The sequence below is a fragment of the Bombus impatiens genome, unplaced genomic scaffold (genome assembly GCF_000188095.3).
Source record: "Bombus impatiens unplaced genomic scaffold, BIMP_2.2 scf_1445, whole genome shotgun sequence".
Classification (NCBI taxonomy): Eukaryota; Metazoa; Arthropoda; class Insecta; order Hymenoptera; family Apidae; genus Bombus; species Bombus impatiens.
The window spans coordinates 335,615-357,959 of record NT_177864.1 but is presented as its reverse complement, the minus strand read 5'-3'; the positions used below and the strand labels follow the sequence as shown (position 1 = coordinate 357,959).

Here is a 22,345-nt window from a genome sequence, read left to right as displayed (position 1 = left end):
TTGTCGAATTTATCAAACTCCGCTACTTTGAACATCAACGTTTGTTATAGTCCTATATATATAAATCAGTTTCTTCTTTGAAGAACACAGTAGAAGAGATCGAGTTATACAAATATTTCAGACTTTCCATTGATACACTTTTTCCGAAGTTCTCGGTGTTCTTTTAAGGAAATGGAAAACGGAAGATAGATAAATAAATATAATAAAAATAATTAACGTCTGTATCTTTTTAGAAGACTTCGTTACCTTTCGAATTTATCAAACTTCGTGAAATAACCAAAATGAGCAAATATAAATCTACCACAGAACAAGTGTCTGAACGTCGTCGTTGGCGATGCCAACGAAAAACAGGGAAAAATTATAGATCGATAGACGGCAGTATGAAATCCAAAAGAGTTATGCGTTCGTACGACCAGCCTGACAGTCCATTCAAAAGCATGTTGGTAGATCTAATGGCGATACAGTGATCTGTCCGCAAAATGTTCGGTCCTTTTTTGCCAAAATTTATCGCCCTGCTGCCCTGCCATCAAGAAGGAGGGTCGGTGCCGTTACGTGGCACAATAAAAAATTGAATAAACCTTAGGCGATCGACATAAATTAACGACGAAGCCGTTTCCGGATCGTGCCGGACTTGAGAGGGTATAAAGTTCGAAGAGGATTTACCGCATCGTTCGAGGGTTCTTTGCAGAGGAATTGAATGCAAATGGAACCCATGCTTCTGTCGAGATATTGAGTGGTCGAAGATAAAGAGCAGATTCGGAGCAAGTAGTAGCGGACAGTAATTTATCAAGAGAAACTGCTGATCCGAAGGATCTTTAGGTTTAAATAATATCGCTGAATGATTATTTCTTGCGTTAGAATAGATGGAGGGAGCTCCATTGTGTGGTTGCCGGCTTGTATATCTAAGGATAATTACTAAAGATATCTACTGAAATTCGTCGTGATCGAGCGGTTCCGACAGTTTGCGCATCTGCGACCAGCGAAAACGTTCCATGTCAGATTTCGATGGGTATAACGAATGGCTATTGTCGAACGTCGAAACAGAGATATTTCTGTGCAACTAGGTTGCTTGTCCGCTGAACATCGCGTGACAAACGGAGAAAGAACATTGCGTTAACGCATCGAAATTATCACAGCGATAGGTAGAATGGAAAGTGAGAAAACTTGGCCGATCACCAAATACCGTCATCGGCCGATTTATGAATCAGGAATTCTTCCATTCTTCTCGAATTCGAAAGATCGCGCCAAGAAAAATGTGTCGACTAATCCGTTAGTTATCGACGGAAAAACGCGATTAATCGTATATCTTGGTAATTCCGAATAGATAACACGAATGGCTTATGCCGGTCGTTAACTGGAAAGCTTCTACCAGCAAATTAAACACGGAATCGACGGAACAATGCTACGATTTCACGCGGTAATCCGGAACTTTATCTGGAATCGTTGTCACGACATCTCCGGGCTATTAAACGGTTGTTACGTTGTTAACCGAGAACACGCAACAACATTAAGAGGCGCGTTAGCATAGTGTCGACAATAAAGTTAAGTTTCAGTAACTAAGAAATTCTCAGAGAAGAGGTCCCTTACACGCTGGACCAATTATACCACTAAGTGCGATTTTTATTACATATATTTAATGATTTCCCTTGCCCTGCCCATTTTCCTCATTTTCTACCGCGGTAGCCAAATAGTTGTCAAGTACAATTTTAGAGAAAGTGATCACCACTAGCGACCACCAAGTGATCGGTATCCACGGTAGGCACTCGGCCAAGGCATAGTTGATAGTATTCCAACACCTCGATCGTGCCCATAAAAAACGTAAAAGTAAGAACGAGAGAGAGTAGAACACCCTCGTGAAAAACTTCTGGCCACCTATGCTTCTCTAAACTCATGCTATTCTTAAATAAATTTATGAACCTCACGACAGTGCAATGATCATCGATTTCGGATCCTAACTAGCGTGAGTTGCTCTAATCATTGAAGATTGTAATCGTTGACTAATTGCTTTAACGTATCAATGAACTAGCTGTAATGAATGTAGTAGGTAGAAGAAACACGACGAGATGCACATACACGAAGAATCACGAACGACGTTCTTTCAAATGAAATTATCTCGTGATGAAAAATCGTGAAATATCGTAACGAAGTTATTCGACAGGACAGAAGCCACTTGGCGTACGATTCACGAAGCGAATATGATGAGAAATCAGTATCGCGATAGCGCAACCGGACAATACTAATCGGCTATTAGTTTAGCGACAAGCAATTTCACGGAGTACGAGATGCAATTGCTCGCGTACTCGCGTTCTACGCCGACGAAAACAGAATTAAGCGCAGATTTATGATCTACGCTTACTACAAAGCGGACAGAGGGATCGCGCGCGTAATCAGCTATCGCGGCGCAGCTGGAATTAAAGCGGGGCCGTGCGCGTTTCGAAATTAAAGCCGGCAAGGACCAACACGAGATTTATAGCGACTCCGGCTGAACACCGAGTGAAAAGTGCACGCGTTTAATTAAATATAACTTCTACCGATCCTATGTAGTGGAAAGCTTAGAGGATGGAGGAAAAATTCTGAATTCGTTGCAGCTCTTCTTGGCCAACGGTGCGGGCCGCACTCACAGAAATTAATTAAACGTTTATTGCGCGAATTACGCGCAAAGCGGTAGCATAGATGAACGAGAAGAAACATAGGAAACCGAACTCGAAAGTAACAATTTCACTTTTGAATACGATCTCGTGAAAAGTATACGGGGTGCTAAAAAAACTATGTATTTAAACTTCGAACTCATTGAAATCTGCCGAACCAGCCACTCGGTTATCAAGTGTATATTATATCAACGAGAGTGCATGTTACGTTCAACAAAGATAAAGCTAAGTTAAAAATTTATGAAGAATAATAAGCAATACGCTCGTACAGAAAATACTTAAATTGCAATTTGGAAACACTAGCCAGGAGAGAACTTCATAGGATCAAAAAGTTTTTCCCTTCTCTACAAACATCTACTAGCTAAGTATTTTAAGATACTGAACTCGTTACTTTCATTCCTAGCTTACCCTACATTTCGTAGAAACCGGGATTAGACGGTAGAATAGTAACAAGAACGAAACTAATTCTTCTACTATGGAGGAAAAGTTTTTTCTCGGTAACCCTATCAAAACCTATACACTGACCGAACGGATGGTAATCCAGCAACGTATCTTCCATTATCGGATTCTCTTGGATGCTTCCCTCATAGAGAAAAAAAAGGTGGAGGATGGAACAGTGGCCGAACGTTCAATCCGACGAGTCCTGGCGGAATTTCGAAAGTTTTCGCTAGATGCCCGGGTTTATTGGCAGAAGCATTGATTTACATTATGGGTCGGCGTGTCCTTTCTCTTTTTCTTCCATTCGCCAGTCTCTTTTATTCGTGCTCGTTCGCCGTAAAGAGAGAGGCTGGCTCGTATCCAAGGGTGCGGAGAGGAATTCAAGGAAGAAGAAGGATTCGAAATCGATGCCTGGCTCTACTCTCTCTTCGTTCTCTGCTCAGCGAACGGAGTACGTCTCGAGCTGCTCCATTTTTCCTTCCTTTCAGGCCTTCCAAACACGACACGAAACCCTTGGGAGCTTCTCCCATGCCAAAGGATCGACTCGCAGCATCCCGTCTGATCGCATCGCGATCGCCTTCTCTCTATTCGCTCGCTTGTTTTCCCATTTTCTTTAGCTCGCCACTTCGTTGGCAAATCGACGCTCGATTTTCACATCGATGCCCCGATCTCGCGCTCCAGCGTCTTTCCCATGGTTCGTTTCTTCTCTGCTAAGGATATACACCGAGTTCGATCTCCTATACCCGCTTTCATGCTTTACTCTTACGGAAAAAAACCAAGCTCGCTCCTTCTTCGTTCTTTCAAAGCATTTCAAAAGTTGGAATTGCCCGTTCATTTTTAGAACATCGGCGAAGCTCGAGTTCGACCCGATGTTTCAATTTTTAATTCGAAACAAACAACAGAGGAGAAGCGATGTTTCTCAGGAACGCGAACAAACCCGAGGCTGAATCACACATTTAGATGGAATAATTTTATTAACGCGGGTTATTTCCGAAAGCACTTAAGCGTGGCAAGCACTACGCGACTTGACCTTATTACCTGAAAACCTTCAAAAATTGACGGGACGTCGCTTCGAGCACGAACGCTTTTAAACGATCCGATAAAATCAAACCGCGAATTAAATCCATCGTTCGAGCCACTTTCCCGAGAAGAGCGAAGACGAGATGCTTGAAAGCTCTCGTTAAAATATTCACCCGGCACCAAAAATACAAATTGCAGGATCGAAAATAAATATCCTTCGACTGGGAGAATCGAGGCGAGGTTCGACACCGTTAGCTCCGTGTAATTTATTCTGATCTTCTCTCGCACCGATTACCAGTCGTGTAGACGTCGGAGAAACTGATCGGACCGTAAACCGTGAAAGAGGCTAATGAGAAAGGGCAATTATGTTTCAGAAGGAGAGTCAGCTCGATTAAGCGTTAAATGTCACGGAGAAACAGTATTTTTAGTCATCGATCATCGCGATAGAGCCAGGCAAACTTTGTCTCTGGCGAATTCGTCTCCCCAATTCCAGCCACCAATCTCTCCTTCCACGAATACATCGTCAAAGTTAGCAGCGCTACGTTTAGAGCCATTAGATTCGTTGATAGAGTATTCAGTTATTTGAAGAACGTCCACACTCTATCTATTTGCGCCATCGTCAGCTTTAATACATCGTTTGATTGTTTCTTAAAAATCACGCTATATTCTTCATGATAGATTTAATTACAATAAAAGTGCATCTGTGTGGAGCAACGGAAGTGTACACAGTTCGTATAACTGAAGTTCATGTGATGAGAATCTGAACGAAGGCGATAACGATACTTTCAAGACTACGAGGCCAATCAATAAGATAAATTCACCAATTCTAGAAACCGACGTGGTTGAACAACGATGAGAACGTCACGATCAGACTCGACCAAAGTTGGTACGAGCTAACATAAATTCGACTCGTGCTCGAGAAGCACAAGGTTCGAAAGAGCCGAATTTCTGCCGGTGCAATTCCAACTTTTCGCACGGCCACTTTTCAATCGAACTTCGCCAACGACGACGGCCAGCCGACCGATGCAGCTTCCGCCCGAAGAATGGATAAATCCGCCGATCGACACGGAACCAGAAACTTCTACGTACGTGTCTAGGAAGCTCGCCGAAGAATCCAAGTAGAACAGAGTCTGACCGGACAAGGCTGGGATAAACGGCGAAAGCCAGAGGGTCTTGCGTACTTTCGCCATTGTGCCTGGATGACCGCTTCCGGTTCCGAACAACCGCGTAGCATGAACTTGGACAAGAGCCAAGGAAGCTTCCGCGTGGCGAAACCGCGGCAAAGCAACGCGGCAGAACAACAGGATAGTTGAATTCGTCGGCAAAAACAATCCAACCAGAGACGTTTCAGAGGAAAAAATTGGACGATGCGCCACGTGGCCTTTGTCTTGAATTTACGACCTTTCCAGTCACCGTGCTCGATACAGCGTTTTCCTTCCTAAAATCTCTGGCAACCCTGACCGAAATAACACGAACGATGGTCGACTGAAAATTTCTGAGAAACGCCTCTGCGATAGCGGATACTCTCATTCGACTCATCTCCTTTGATGTTATTCGACCGATATATAACGTAGTTTAGTTTCTGAGCTAACGGCGCGAGTTTAAAGACCTTCTATGCAGGCAAGTGCATCTGTCGCACCCTTGTGTTTTCTTGTGAAAGGAGGAACGAGTAAGTACGGTATAGTACAGGTTGTATAGCATATAAATAGGTGTGGGAGTAGATCATCGAATCGCTTCGACTTTCTTGAGTTCGGTAACGGTTGGAGGAAATAAAAGGGGTTGGTTAACGATGCAGAACCGATTGTTTAATAGACGAGAAGACCGAGATCCATCCGGCTCGAGCAGACGATTTTCCCAGAGAGAAGAGAAACAGCGGCACTAGATGGGGTGGGAATTTCTGTTAGAAGCAAGCGAACCCTTTGCACCAAGTTACCGCCATAATCGAGAGAGCCGTGTTGCTAGCGAGCAACTGGGTCATTCCGAACAAAGTGAGTCAGTCGACATCGTGCCAGAAACTTTCCATTGGTCACCTTTCGGTTACACACATCGCCAATTATCCATAAAAAATTCACCTAATTACGCTTCATTGAAATTTGCCAAATTTTCTCCTTTGTTAGACTCGCGATTCCATTCTTCGAGGCGTCAAAAAACTTCGTCTTTGTGAAACTACAGCAACGTGATCGTAATTTTATTATTAGCCTCATCATCGCGGTAGATTCGTTACAAGCCTTTTTGAGAGTCGCCGAGGCCAGATGAAATTTCATAATCGATACGTTCGACGAAGCTCGTTAATTCCGAATTCCGTCGAATGTGTTCTACCGGTCCATACAACAGATTGGATATCTTTTTCGGTTGTATCCATCGTCCGGAAGCGGATTAAACGATCAGTTGTTATTAATTTTTCTTTTACGCGCAATTTGGCCCCGCCCAAACTGGCCTCGTGCACAGCTCCGGCCAAGCAGATCGATAGAGACATAGATGCTGGAAGGCCATGGAAGATCCTATGGGGGAGAACACGACTAGAGCGGAAAAGAGAGGGCTCGACCAACCTGGAGAAGGATCGTCCCACTGGGACCTGAAAACTGCTGCTTCATTCTCGATTTAGCAGCCGAACGAACGATACTCGGAGCAACCCCGAAGATGACGAAGAATCCTTTAGGATTTTTCGTCTTCTTTACCTTTCGACCAACTACTTACTTACACCAAGAGGCAAAAGGAACGTCAGACGGAATATCTGTAGCCGCAGGGCAATCTTGTTTAATTCTGATATAGGATATCGGGGATTTCGTTCGCGAGTTTTGAGTCTCAAGATCCACCGTTTGATAGAATAAACAAAAGAGCCACAAAAGCAGAGACCGTACCGCGGTTGTAACTTGGATCGTAAAGTCTCGAGATAAAAGGTAATCTAACGTAATTCTTTCGGTGTTATCGTGATACTCCGTATCATGGTCCGATGCAAAGTGACGAGCTCGTGGAAGATTTTACTTTTACGAGTGAAGGATGGATATATCGTATTTTAAAGAAAATTCAACGATAGTAAGTTTCCTCCTTGGAAAGGAAATATTAGGGATTTCTTTAAAGAAAAGGAAGGAATCGAGGGATCGTTCGCCATGCTTCTCCTGGATCTAAATAACGGAGGGATAAATCTTCCACACTTAATAAATCCCCAGAATCTCAACGTTGGACCAGAAAACCGGGATGCTTTCTCGCTCGAACGCTCTCTTTTTTTGCTGGTCGCCTCATGAATTACAAATCGTATCTTGTTAACGCTACTGCCCGAGAGAAACGAACAGTTCCGTGGCGAGGAACGGCCACGGTTAACCGAATCATTTTTCGAAAAAGTTCTACACTGTCCATCAAACCAAAGGGGAAAAAAGCTCGAGTCTCGTTTCGTTACCTCCATGCCCCAATTTCACGCGAGAAAAGAGAGCATCGCTGTTTTCCCAATGTAAATTTTTATAATCGATCATTCACGAGACGTCGAATCACGCAACTATCGTTAAAACGTGTCTACGATTTTATTACACGTAAGGTAGCAACGTCCGGTAGTTTTATCTTCTTGATTGAAAGAAATTCGAGCAACAGGGTGAACCGAAAGAAGTGTTCGACGTTCATGGGCTACCATTAAAATCAGCCGCCACAGCCACGATTAATACTTCCGTTAGCACCTTCGACGAGACAATTTCAGCCTTTCCTTCCTCGTCATTTAGTAGAGCCATAAAAGGGGGAAAAAACATTCCATCGAACGGAGGAAACCGTCTTCGACACGCGAACGAACTTCCCTTCGAAAGTCAGTCTGTCCTTGCGTGACCTTAGTGGGTTAAATAAGTAAGCCGAAGGGCGTGTTCTGGTTGCTCGTCGGGGTTGAATCGCATAAATCACGCGTTTTCCCATCCACCGCTGCCGCTAGCGAAAAAGTACGACAGATATTTTACAGAAGGTGCTTCGACGAATGGAAAAAGCCACGTCGAACAGGGGAAAACGCAAAGAGAAAGAGACGAGATAGGTATACACGTGGACGCTGAAGAACAAAATTGGATATAACGAAGGATGCTAGTATTTCGAAGGATTCGTCTCGCCAAATCTACTCGAAGGTAAAACGGCAGCGTAAAAAAGAGAACAGAAAGGTAGAGCGCCGCCACCAATGAAAACATACAGGAACAGCGAGCGACCGAGCATTTGCATGGTATTAATGTTCCACGGTCGGAGTTTTACTCCTGTGAATTTGCATGGCCGTAAAAACGAGTCGTAAACACGGCCAGCGAGAGTTAACGCGTAGAAATGTTTAACGAGAGCAACCCAACGACGAGACTCGCGTCTTGAAACCGGACACGCCGTTGAATCTTCCAATTAACCTATCTCTTCCGTCGTTCCGGCCCAATTATTCGGCAATTGCAGGCCGATCGGGTTGCCACGGGAAACTTTCGCGTTCCCTGCGTTAGACTGCCGCCGGAAATCCGACGAATTCGCATCGACTTTCATGCAGACCGTGCGCTCGAAACGCGGCCCAGAACCAGAGAAAGCTTCATCCTCGGTTAAATATTCTCGTCGCTGGCTCCCTCGAGAAAACTCAAACGAAACCAAATCCTTTGAGCGGGTTTTAATTAACGATCAAACGTGGATCCGGATTAAGTCCGAGGGCGTCGTTCGAATCGTGAAACGAAACGAAACGAGACGAGACGTTGTTCCTCATCGATCGGATTTCTGGAATATTCTACTCGTTCGGTTTCTCTTTTCGACTCGAAGCGATAATCGAGAAGCACGATGGTCACCCGATAAACAAGACTACCCTCCGACCTTTTATGCATCATCACCGTAACGAACAACCTATCGAGGATCGAACAAGTATTTCGGAGGGCTGGATTCTCCTGTTTCGACGAAAGACCCGGGCGATCGGATAATCGACCTCCAATAATTGGTCGAATAGTTGGCAAAATCTCATTCAGTTTAGTTACAACGAGCTACGATTGAGGTAAAGTGACTTCAAGTCGATACTAAACGATCCAAGAAACTGATTGTGTATCATAATCTACGTTAAATGGTCGAGGAAACAGTAGATGCATATTCATAAAGAAATTTCGAGCCATTTAAATCCATGTAACTCGTGTAAGCTTAACGAGGCTTAACGACTTCTATGAAACGCCTGGTGCCCGTATTTTGCAATTGTTTGCACGAATTGATTTTCACGTATCTTTTTATCTGAAACGCGGGGAATTTTCCACGTACTGGCGTTAATATCGGGACAGGCGGGACGATGGAAACGACGTGACGCGACGGTTCGCAGCGATTGCGAGGTAAAATTTCCATGATTTGAATCGTTGATGGATTCGTAGCAATCGACTCGCCGTGCTCGCCGTTGTAATACACCGATGACAGGAGCTCCATTAGCATTTTATTGGGGACCATAGCAGCCTGTTGCATTGATTAGTCACTGGCTCGTATTTGCGAGCGAAGCGCCCTGAATGAACTGATTAAGCCCTGAATAATCCCAAGATCGTTTCACGATATTAAGAATTAAGAACACAACCGCGATCTATTAATTTCATTGGATATTCGACATCCATACGATCGACTTTCGAACCTTTTGATCTGTTAAAGAGGACTGGATCGGAACCGATAATCGCAAGGATTAACGAAAGGTAAGCAGGAACGAAGAAACAACAGTGACACGTATTCTCGAGGTTGTTATTCAACGTGGAGGCGAACCATGCTAGATACTAGGCGTCTGTCGCGTCCGAGAAACGATGGTGAACGATGGTCGAGTGTCCCGCGTGGTGGCAGAGTATATTTTTATCGCTTTCCAGAAGGAAGCCTGGCCACGAAGTCCCGCCGCGTGGAACGACAGGAAATCGATGGCCAATGAAAGTTCCATTATAAATTCGCGCCACCGTTGTCGTCGTCATCGTTTTCATCGTCGCGTGGCAGAATAATTATAATAAAACATTATTATACGCTCTAAACCGTAAAATAATTGCGCAAATATCGAATCGTTATCGACTATCGCTTCGATGCGTTTACACTTTTTACAAACGAAAAAGAGAGTAATTATCTACCGATGCAAAGTATATTCTGCGTACGATTTATCGAAAAATATTCGCGGCTTTTACTAACTGTGAAGATGTAAAGCTTCAAAATACTCAAATACTTCGAGAGAATGTTATTAAAATCATCGTAGATGCATAACGATTCAACTTGACAGGCAAACTCGAACAACCGCAATATCGAACAAGCCAGAAACATTAACCGCAAACGACCAGAAAGCATCGTTACTCCCATCTGCAAGGATCTTCAATTATTTTAATTCCGATCGAGACTATCATACTAATGCCTCATAGTAAGCCACCTCTTTCTCTCCGAACAATTATTCCTTTCTTTTTTTTTTTTTTTTTTTTTTTTACATTTCTCCTTATCGTGGAGTCCATTAAAGCTCACAGAGGCACAACGCGTAGCGAACTACTTCTTTAATATCTCTAGGATCGCTGGAGTTTGACGTTTAACCTATTTGAAGCCTATTACCGAGATTAACGTCGTACAAATGGCAAGGCCCGAGCCACGCTCAAAATATTACGAGAAAAAATATTTGGTGTAATATTAGTATGCATCGTCGTTTCAATTATTCTAATTAAAACATACGCTACACCGTTAGGCTATAATATGCGACTCGTTATTCGATGCAGCCTTCCCGTAGGCGAGTCTCGACGCGGTAGCCCATTAAAAATTGTTCGCCGAGTCGATTCGATGAGAAGCGGAAAAGGATGCGCCGCTGTATACTTCGCTTCACGAAACTCCTTCTTTTTCATTCTTTTTCACAAATAATACAAATAGGACCGTGACACGTTCGACATTCGAGAACGAACAAAGCTACTTCTCGGCGGACGGATTTCGAAAGAAGAATACCAGAAGATAGCATGGATTATTCAAATTTTTCTCGCATTCATTACGATGGAAATTTACAATGGTTAAGAAGTCCCGTGAAGGCATACAATAGTGACGTAGAAAATATAGAAGCGAGTCATGTTGTTTAACGCAGTAAATTACCTTCGAAGTAAAAAAGAGGAAGAGAGGCAACTCGAAACCCTTTCGAAGGAAGAATTTCAAGTAACGCAACTTCGTTGGGAAAAAAGCGGCTTTTCTCTCAAAGAAAAAAAAAAGGAGAGGACGGAGAAAGAGGGTGGTGGTTAATGAGGCCGTCGCACGAATTAGCCTCTGCGAACGTTATCTCTCGCAGTGTTTCGCTCTCGTTCGCTCGTTCGTTATGCAATCCTGTAGTCCCAACGAGCCTACGAGACCATGCACGCTTCTATCTCCGTTTTCATCCCAGCTGCCCACTATATTTTCGGTTGGTGCCTCTCGATTGCTGCCTCCCGATCGAAAATGCGAAATTTATCCACCTAACCGCGACCTCTGATACGCGCTCACCCGCTATTACTTGCCTAATCTGATATACACAGGGATAGGGAATTAATTGCGAGTAACAACGAGTATCATATGTCTATCGAATTTGCTCTGTTCCTCCGCCACGGATCCTATTGGGAATTGTTAGCCATTTACGAGCTCGACCGACCTATTATCTATGAATTTTCGAATATTCTTCGCGATTCTCGGTTAATCTGCGACGATCTTGTAATTTCCTATTGGCAATTACACGGTGGACCGGTATTGCCGTAAAATGCCGTGAAATCTCGGCTGACGTCGACGTAGTAGCGATCACGAGCACCAGGCTTCTGTGGCGAGACGTATTGCAAAAACATGTCACGTCGAGGCTCAACAAACCTAATTACCCACCCCCTCGAGAAAGGACGTCATAACGGCTAGCAAGGAAGAGTACGTGGCTCGATATCGTGAGCCGTTTCCTGGTCGATTAAAAAGGATCGTTCAAAATTCCTATCCGAGCGTCAGCAGGGCTACGAAACCGCGCGTAATATCCTTTCTCTTCGGTCCTTGCAATTCCTCGTTGCAATTCCGCGGTGCAATTCCCATTATCATGCTACGAGGACAACCGTTTCAATTTATTGTTACAGCGCTTGGATCTTCGTGCAACTGGCTAATCGTTTAAGACATAAGATTGCAGATGAGAACAGGGAACCGCGTCGATGGTCGAAACCAGAAAATAACTCGGTAATTTCCGCGTTATCAGTGACCGTGTGCAATTTTAATGGTCACTGAGAACGAACAGCGAGAGGACAACCACCGAATTACCATCAAGTTACGGGATCCAGAGGTTATTCAGCGAATAAGCGGACTTAACGGGCGTAGGGTATTCAACGCGAACGAGACCATCAGCCAGGAAAGAATTTTACTATGCTGGGTCTGTCGTGGAAAATGGTGAGACAGCAAGGGCAAAGATGAAACACGCGTTAGGCCGACGAATTCGTCAGTTGGTCCACTTCGAATTCGCAAATTGGCTAGACCAAATGGATCGGAACTTTTGCAGAACGCGGACGAGCTGAAGCCACTGCAACGACAATTTCGGCCTTCCATTTCTCTTATTTTTTTTTTTTTTTTTCTTTTTTCTGCCACAAATGAAAGCAGAGGCCCGGAAATTGCGATAGGTAGAACGTTCCATTAAAATTGCGGTAATAGCATTCGTTCATGAAATATAAAATAATATCGTACAAATTTTTACTACTCGATAAATATAATTCTACGACTCTTTGTCTCCGCGTTTCTGGTAGTTGAAAAATCTGATAAAAAAAGACTCGCTTAATATTCGCGATTGATCGAACAATCGAAAGTACCAAAGTTTTAACAATTTCCACGATGAGAAGGAAAAGAGTATTTAATGAAAGAGATACTGTAGCCCTTAATACCGTGCCCACTTTTCCAAGGATTTCTCTCAATCCGACAACTTCCACGAACATGCTATACACGTAGTTTTTTTTGTCCCATCCACTTTCACGTTTTTCTCCTGAATCCAACGAAGAAGATTGATTCGGAGTTTATATTACACGGCACGCAACATGTAGCGATCTTATGTGAGGAAAACGTCCTGACAGACAAGCTACCCCTATATTCGAAGGATCATTAAGGTTCAGCTTACTATAGTTAATTGAACACTGCTCAGGTTTTTCCCCTCCTGTTTAATCTAAACGTGGCTCGTGTACCGTGCACGGCCGTTTTTCCCCCTAGAATTTTTCTCCGTCGATATCGTTCGACCCCATTTTCCTCTAGAATTTTTCGCTATTTCCCTACTAATGCAGACATAAAATCTTCCTAGGCTATACTGTCGTAGATAACGACGCTTTTTCTATACAAATTTTCTCAAAAGAAAATTACCTTGATAGAATTATGATAGAGACTGTAACTATTGTCAGGCTTGTGAAAAACTTCCAGTAATTTCAGCTAGGCAACTCGTACGTTAAAAAACCATCGCTTTGCAATATGAGAAAATTTACTCCACGAGCTTCAACTATTACATCGATAAAACACACTTCGTGTAAAATGTAGTCTCGGAGAAAATTTCCAAGACATCTTGTAATAGTTAACGATAAACGCCAGAGGCAATAGTAATCGAGTGATAAGGAAATATTCTAGAGAAAATCTTTTCAACCTCTTCAAGAGTCGAACGCGAGTCAATTTCGTCGAAGGTGAGAATCCTGGCTATTTCACCGCTGAATACTCGCAACTCTTCAACCTTTTCTATATACTTTCCGTATATGAAATCACTACCACCCTCCAAAATATTATCAAAATCTCCATATCGAGTTAAATTTCATATCTTTTACGATTCTCCGTTATTATTTTCATCGTACAAACGCTGATTTACATAAATCTCGATGAAAATTTTACGACTAATTAGACGACACTCCTACTCGGCAGTAATTTGACGTAAGTATACATAAAACTTTTATATGGCGCATCGTCTATTCGTCCAATCTTTCGTTCGTATCAAACGACTTCCATATCTCTCGCGAGTAAAATCATCAATTTCTATCGCTAGTCCTTCGCACAGTATCAAGCTTGTATTATGTCAGCAAAATTTTACGCCTCTCTGTCTCTTCAAATTTTTACTAAACAATAAAAGAATAACAAAAGAATAAGATCCTTGACGGAAATAGGGACGTGAAAATACGATCATTTTCCATGCGTTGATCCGATTTAACGGTACACACGGTATGCGTGTCCAAAGATTGAAAAAGAAACTGAAGGTTCGGTTTTATGAGACCACACCTGAGCGAAATGTGTTCCGTGTACACGGAGGTTATTTTGGCCGGTTGCCAATCGAACTCGGCGACCGAGAAGTGTTTGCCGATCGTTCATCCGCTTTCGTTATTCGTACTCTTCTCTTTCGCTCGCTCTGTCCTCTTATCTGCTCACTTTCGTCGCCTTTGCCTTCTCGCACCCTCTTCGCTGGTCCCCAATTCAATCGCCGATATCAAAGTGGATAGTTGTCGTTCCGAATGCACAGTTACGCCGACTAATCGACGTCACAAAGAGGCGCGAAGCCATCGAAACGCGCTGATAATATTTTATTTTTAATTTTAATCGAGCTAGTCGAGCTGCCCTGGACCGCCGTGAAGAAGAATCGCGAAAAGAAGGATCGAGCATCGAACGAACGTTTTATTTAAATTCATGAGCATCGAACTCACGTATCCCCTGGAAAATAGTTACGCAACGCAGAATTTTTCTCGAACAGTAGTAGTAGAAATCATTTCTGTAGTTCGATTCTGATCGAGAGGGAACTCGACGATGACCGCATTTCAACGTGGTACATATCGATGAGAATCTTTTTAACCCTGCGATCCGATACGCTTATGATCCCTGTCTCGCCAACGAGAGGGTGGAGATGAATATTCGATTCGCAGTCAGCAGATCCACTGTGAAAATCCGCTCCACGTACCAGTATCGACTTAGCCGCGGTTGAATCTCTGGGATTTTCCAGCCAGAACGACTTTTTCCGTATCTTCGCCTCTCAGTCTCCTTCCATCGCGTTCCATCATCCTTTTTTCTCGATCCGTTCCGCGAGCTTCTCAAATAAAGAGATTATAGCTCGACCCCGATGACAAATAAGGAATAAAATTCGAGTAGGGTGATTCGACGAAAAACCAAGTTCGCCCGTGTTTTACGTACACAAACTCGTCGAACAAGAAATTTCGATATCCCGATTGTTTGTCCTGATAAAAATATTCCAGAGGATTTGCTTAGCCCGAGAATAATGGTCCAAATAATCGTTGATTAAACAAGAGTTAACGTAGCCATTCGCTCGCTTTTTCACTCCACGTTACTCCATGTATTTCCAGTGGTTCGTTCAATTCGGCTATTTATCGCAAATTTAACGAGGAATTGGCTATCTTTTATCGCACGTATTTCCTACACTAACGTTACTTGTACCGAAGACAATTCACGCTGTAAAAATGTTGTTTTTCCTCGTCTATCTCGCTCCTCTAATCGTTACTCTTCCTCCCCACCCTCTCTCTCTTTCTATCTCTCTCTCTTTCTGTCCTCCTATCTCCCTGTTTCAATTCGAATTGCTGATGTCTGCCTGTCTCTCCACGCCGCGATGAAAGCGTGATAAATCTTCCGAGGCGGGTTATTGAGAGGAAATAACAGGGAAAATCTCGTATCAGCGTAATTTTGGGACGATCCCCGTGTTCCACTACACCGCCATATATTATTTAGCAAAATAATTTTTCTTGCGCCAATGGAGATTATGCTTCTGACATTGAAGTGTATGAAATATTGAAAGTTTGTTAACGATCCCTTATCACGTTTCATAAAACCACGGATTTACGTTAAATCGTATACCACGCTAGGTAGGATTAAACGCCGTCTGGTCTAGATCAATAAAATTGAACTTTATCAAGCTTTACGTGCGAGAAAACTTGCACCAGAAACCGATTTCTACGAATACGTGCTTCGATGTGCGATGAACTTGTTCGTGCTCGATTAAAAAATCATAGCTATATTTCGAGACGAAAACCGCACACGTTTTCCAACCATTTCTGTCCAGCATGGTATCCGGAAGTTCGATAAATTACACGAAACAGGCGTGCATCGACAACAGGAAACGATAGAACGTGTTCTTTCTCTTCTTTTTTTTTCTTTTGCTTTCTTCCTTTTATTCGTTATTTAAAAGGAAGTTACATCGAAGCGAAGCAAAGCTCGTCGATTCTCAACGTTCACGACTTCGCTACAAACATATTCGTTGCACGTAAAACGAACAGTGCTACGATTTAAGGAGTTCTCATCCAGAAAGTTAAATCGGTTACGATCGAAGCTATCGGTGGAAGATTGACCGATAGACGAATCCGTGATTGAATCGGCCACGAGGTTCTAAAATCGGCTGGCGATTCGAAACGAGTACAAACTGCGCGTTTGGATATCTATATCCAGGAGGAAAATAGCTGGGAAAGTCGAAGCTAACCGTAGTTTTTCTTCCTTTTACGAGACGGAGTTGATTGTCCCACAAATCCCTTAATGCCTCGTCGTGTGAACTTTTTCCGAAACAACTTCCTTTATCCACGTTCGCAACCGATAAAAATGCCAACTACGAGAAGCATACTCGTGTTTATCGAAATAAAACAGCTGTGCCTGCTACGAAATCGAACGAACTATTACAGTTCGTTACTAACGAATAACAACGTACAAAATTCGATACAGAATTGTTTTAAAAAAATCTGAAAAAGATGATCAAGGTTCGAAAAATTGCATAAGTGTGTTTTTCGTTTAACAAAAACCGCGCAATATTTTATTCCATGAGATATATTCGTTTCAGCAACGTTGCTCCAAAGTTTCGCACGCGATGCAGAAAATTCGAAATTCTTTCGCGCATCGTCAAATATGGAGCGCATCGTATACAAATCTGTTTCCAGAACTCATCTTTTTATACACTGGTTCGATACGAAATACGAACTCGTAGGCTCGCGTCAAGCAAACAAATATCTTCTTTTAAAAATAATAATTCCACCTTCACCGTTTTACCATTCGTATCGTTTTCTCTGTAGTAACATTTTGTGCTAGTTTCTAATGACTCGTACTTTCTACCGCGTTTTCCGCTCTTCAAAAAGGATGCACATTTTTTCACGGGAACGAGATAACCTTTCCCTTTTCTGTGACGTGAACTGCATGAATTGTACGCAATGCACGCGCGACGCTGCACCACCGCAGCGTGCAGTTACAGAAGTAACTGGCCCGATCGAAGTTGTGCAATTTTTGCATGTTTTTTCGCTCTGTTATTTTCGACCGTGCGAAAATTGGAGGCTGCAGATAACGGAGGAGAGAATTTCGTTGATTTGGAAAGGGGAACAATGACTGAGACGAGGTGAGAAGAAAATTGGCAAACCAAGGTGAAAAGAGATGTTTCAGCCTCAATGGCTCGTTTCTTTTTACTTTCTTCCTGATACGTTCGCGCATGTCATATCACCGACTTCTTCGAAAAAATGGGCCACGCGAAAGAAAATGTACGAAACGAGATTTCAAGAGTAAGTATTGTTCGTTTTATGGCAAAGAGGACTCGGCTACGTTATAAAGCGAAAAGAACAAAAACGATAGGAAAGAAACGTACTGCATTGAAAGTATGAAAAAAGTGCGACGCTATTTATATTATAAAATTTAGATATTCTTCAAAAAGAAAAAAAGAGAGGTAGCTACAGGGATACTGAACAAGCATGGAACTTTGTCTATGGCAACATACAAAACTTAATTAACATACCACCGTAATGGAACTCGAACAGCGATCCCAGATTCTGTTCGAAAGCGAGCTTGAAAAGCCAAAGCTGAATGAATAGCACGATGCAAAGAGCCAAACTGCGTTCCATGAGAAACGTAAATTAATATCGGAGATGGAAATTTATGGGTACCGTGGCTTGATATTTTCATCATCAAAAGACAACCTTTCTCTTTTTTGACACTTATCGAAACGCAGGAAACTGTAACGTATAATCGAAGATTTATCTAAGTTCTCAGTCAGACTAAAAGCATCGTCAATCGTCGAACCGGCGGTATATCCTACCAGTTAATAGGAATGGAAGTTCGATACAGTAAACCAGTCGTGGTAGGAATTTCGATACAACGACCATTTGTCTGGCGTTCAAATAGATTTGAAAAGTATCGCGTTAGAAGACTGCTAGAGAAATCCTCGAGGCACCTGTTGATCCTTCTCGTTAAAGTTTGAAGGAACCGACCTGGACTAGCCTGGACACGCAAGCTGAGAGGCGATTGCCGCTGACATAGGAAAAAACTGGCGACGTTAGCTCACGATCGATCGTGAGTTCACAGCAAATAAGTATGCACCGACATTCAGCAGTCAGTTTCTTCTAATCGACGATTATATTTCCACTCGAACTTTTATTTTTATTCAAACATTCGAATTGAAATAATCGAAATTCAAACATTCGAACTCGAATTCACATCCAAACTCGAATTTACATTCAAACTGAAATCCAATTTATACGCAATGGTAATACATAAAATCTTTTTCCGTAGCATTACGTTCCATTTATTGTTTCCACCTTTCCTGTAACATTCTTGTTTCCCAAGACATAGTCATTTAGTTTATTTAAACCGAAAAATATTTACAGTAGCAACAGAGGCATTGTATTTTTCTCTCGCGATGCCCCAGTAATTTCAGTCAGCAGAGTATTCGTTCGCCCTTTTCACGTTTTATCGAAAAATACGTCGAAAGGATAAACGGAGTGTAACAAACGACGACGCAGCTTTCGAAGGCGAACTTCTCTTTTTTTTTTTTTTGCGGCCAATTTGAAAGCGAACCAGCATACCTGTACGCTCGAGAACGGAACTCGCGATAAGAGCCTGCATCTGTCTAACGTATTCGATGTTCAACTTTGCTTTAAATCAAATTTCGTCACCCAGTGTATATATAAACGAAATTAATTGACAAGACATATTTTTTAATTCGCAGTAGAATGTAACGAAGTTTTATATCGGAAGCGGATCTGGAAGAAAGAAGGAGAAGATTGGAAAAAACCATCCGATCAGAATCGGAATCACACCTGAGTTCTAATCGATTTCTCTCAACAGTCGTGTTTTATGCATTTAAACGCGTGCGACAATTTAACGATTTGCGCGATTAAAATTATCAAAAGCAACGTGCTGAAGCGTAAATGAAACTACGAGCACTCGAGAGAGACAAGAACGAAGAGACGGACGAAGAAGAAGACAGAGAGCAGTCTAAATCGCAATATGTAATTAACGAGGACAATGTGAAAACGCTGCCTATTATTAATTCCATCGATGGAACGCTTGTATCAGAATGGCCGCGTCCTAACCTGTGCAATAATGAATCGTGATTATCCTTTAATGAACCACATACATTCCTCGATCTGCGTCCATCGGAAAAATTGATTAATCAACCGTCCATTGTTGTTTCTTTCGATCTCGCCGCAAAACGATTGCACGCGAATGATAAATCTATTCATCCGGGCTATTCTGAATCTCGTTATCGAAACTATCAACTTGTTCGTAGCCGTTGAAAAACTTCGTAGCTCAACGAGGCTATATATGCTGCCGGCGTGATCGTGGATCAGAGGAAACGCAGTTTGGCGCAGTAACTTTTTAAAACGACTAGCCACGGCTGGATAGTTGGCTCGAACGAACGCTTGTTCGAGAGAGGCAGAGAGGTGTTAGAATTGCGAAAGAGCACTCCGATTCATTGGAGCCTTTTTACACTTCCTAAATTTCAAATTGGATCACGATGGATGAAAGTCGAGCAACGGGATCAGCCTGAAGCATTTTCCGTTCAACATACGACGTGAACACGAATTTGGCTCTCGCACGAACGACAAGACCACCTAAACCAGACCACCCGCTGCGCGACTAAGATTACGCTGATTGTCAGCTGTCCGTGCGAAAACGAAATGAAAATACCATTGACATAGATTTCGTTTGACGGTCGGAAATAGAGGAAGATAGAGATAGGACGTTGTCCCTTTCCGGAAGCGAACAGACTGAATTTTTCCACTATACCTACTGTCGTCATTCCCCTAACGTTATTATTTCCGATACAGGGGGTCGTCGAGGGACGACGAAATGCGACGAAATTTGTATCGAGAATTCGTATAGAGTTTGATCCCCTGGGAACGTTAATATTTCCGAGTGGTTGTATGAATCTGTTGGGTGTAGAGAGAAAATTCCCTAATTTTTTCATCGTTCCGTCGCTTCCCGTAAATATCCAGTTTTTCTTATATTACGCGAAAGATGGTTCAGCTGCTATACGGAAAACAAGACATTATTCATCGATAGGTAATAAAACCGAAAAAAAGAGATGGTTGAATTTTTTAAACGCTCTTTATCAATTCTGCTGTATTCGCAACGTTCAAACTTTTATAAAAACCACGTTGTTCCTCCCTCTGCAATATTCTGACTAAAAAAGGAGAAACACGCCTCTGGGAAATCGAAGAAAAAATAAAAAAGAATTGAATTTAGTTTGCGATAGAGAACGAACTTCTCCCTTTCGCGAAGGAGGTAGCGTTTTTGGGAGATTAAAAACAAACACGAGAGTCGGGATTCTCCCGGTTTCGTGGCCACATTGTTTGAGAAAGCACAGAAAGGATCGGTCACTTTAATTCACAGCCAAGGAGGGAAAGGAAGGCAGATAAGTTTACGACGAAAACGGAAAGGGTTAAAACGCGAGAGACGTGGAAGAAATTGTCAGCGAGACTTTCGGGGTCGGTGCTTCTACTTTACTGTAGATATTTAGAAAAAGCAGCGTAGCTCTTCGAGGTAAAAAGGTCGACAACGACCTCTGTTTAAAAATATCACTGGAGACTGGTACTTGTTCCAGCTTCGGGCGGTTTACACGGAGCCAATTACTTTCACAGATGCACCCGTTACTTCTGTTTCATTCGACACATATCCAGTCGCAGCTACGAGTTATCCTGGCTATCTCGGTACTCCGTACATTCCCGATAACGTTAGAGTTCCATATTAAGTCGAGATATGTTACTTTTAACGTTTCGTTATTCGATACATTCTTATCTCAAAAAATTATATGACGCATTGTTTTTCTCGGAATTTTCATGGAAGCACGAGAAAGACTCGAGAACAAAAAGTCAAGGAAGTAAGAAGCGGTGTATCTAAACTAGATCTTAACATTGTAAAATCTTTGGCGAGCGTTAAGAGAAAACATTTTCGCTCGTCGCGTGAGTTCAGGTTAAATTGCCACAGGATACAAATAAATTTCTGTGGCTGACTCGGAAGCCAGATTATTAAACCGAAGAAAAGCGAAATGCAAATCACAACTCACCCTAAGGTAGTCATCGTGACGATGGTGTACCAGAATGCGGCAGGAATCGAGGTGAAGTTCGTTCCATCGACGTTCTTCTCCGCGTAGAACATCACTGTGGCGAATATGATGATGGCCATGGCCAAGGAGAAGACGAGGAAGCCAAGCTCCGAGGCGCAAGACTTCAAGGTGTAACCGAGAATCCTTAGACCTTGCGAGTGCCTGGAGAACTTGAAGATCCGGAACACACGGAAGACGCGCAACGTAACGAAAGCACCGGATACGTCGTCGTTGTCGGTGATGCCGAGACCAATGTAGTACGGGAGGATGGCGACCACGTCGATGATGGACATGACGGATCGCGCGAACTTGCACCGACTCGGGGCCGCGAACAGCCTCAACAGATACTCCGCGGTGAATATCATAACGCACGCGGTGTCCAGACAGAAGAAGACGATCTTGTAACGTTCGCCGCATGAAAGCGTACCGGCGCGTCCCGGACGATTACCGCACGGCACGGTCTCGACCACGTTCGCCAGCACGCTCACGGCGATGAAGAAACCGGTTACATAGTAAAATACCAAAGCCGCCGTCGAGATGTGTGGATTCTGAAATGCCCTCCACATCTTTTGCCTGATGTCGAGTAACTGCTGAAGATTCTGATCCCCATTCTCGCTCAGCTTGTCATCCATCAAACGTTCCGCGTTCTCCCGTTTCCGATCGCGATAATCTTCGTAGCAACAATCGCCGATCACGTCCGGCAGGATACCAAAGAACGCCAACTCCTCGTCGTAGCTCGTCAGACATTCGTGCTTCGGATAGTGAAGCTTACCGGTTCTATAATAGTTGAGTATGTGACGGAAGATGTCTGGATCACGGTCGAAGAAGTACTCCTTGCTCTCCTCGTCGTAAAAGAACTCGCGCTCGTTCGAACCGAGAAGAGTGTCCGGATACTTCTCGAGGGTGTTCCTCCAAGTCTCGAAGCGACGGCCGCTCACGTTTATCAACAGCTTTTCGTCATCGGCCTTGCGACGATCCTTGGGGATCGGCGGCGGGG

General features: G+C 43.1%; 1 protein-coding gene across 1 annotated transcript in view; it reads right to left on the bottom strand.

Annotated features, from left to right (window-relative positions):
- LOC100749540 (potassium voltage-gated channel protein Shal) overlaps positions 1 to 22,343 on the bottom strand; it is a gene marked incomplete at its 5' end in the record, with an annotated part of 99,421 nt that extends 77,078 nt beyond the window's left edge. The window contains one exon of the mRNA XM_033324028.1: positions 21,310 to 22,343. Within this exon, the coding sequence (XP_033179919.1) occupies positions 21,310 to 22,343 (1,034 nt within the window). The remainder of the gene's footprint in view (positions 1 to 21,309) is intronic.
- Between the last annotated feature and the right edge of the window lie 2 nt (positions 22,344 to 22,345).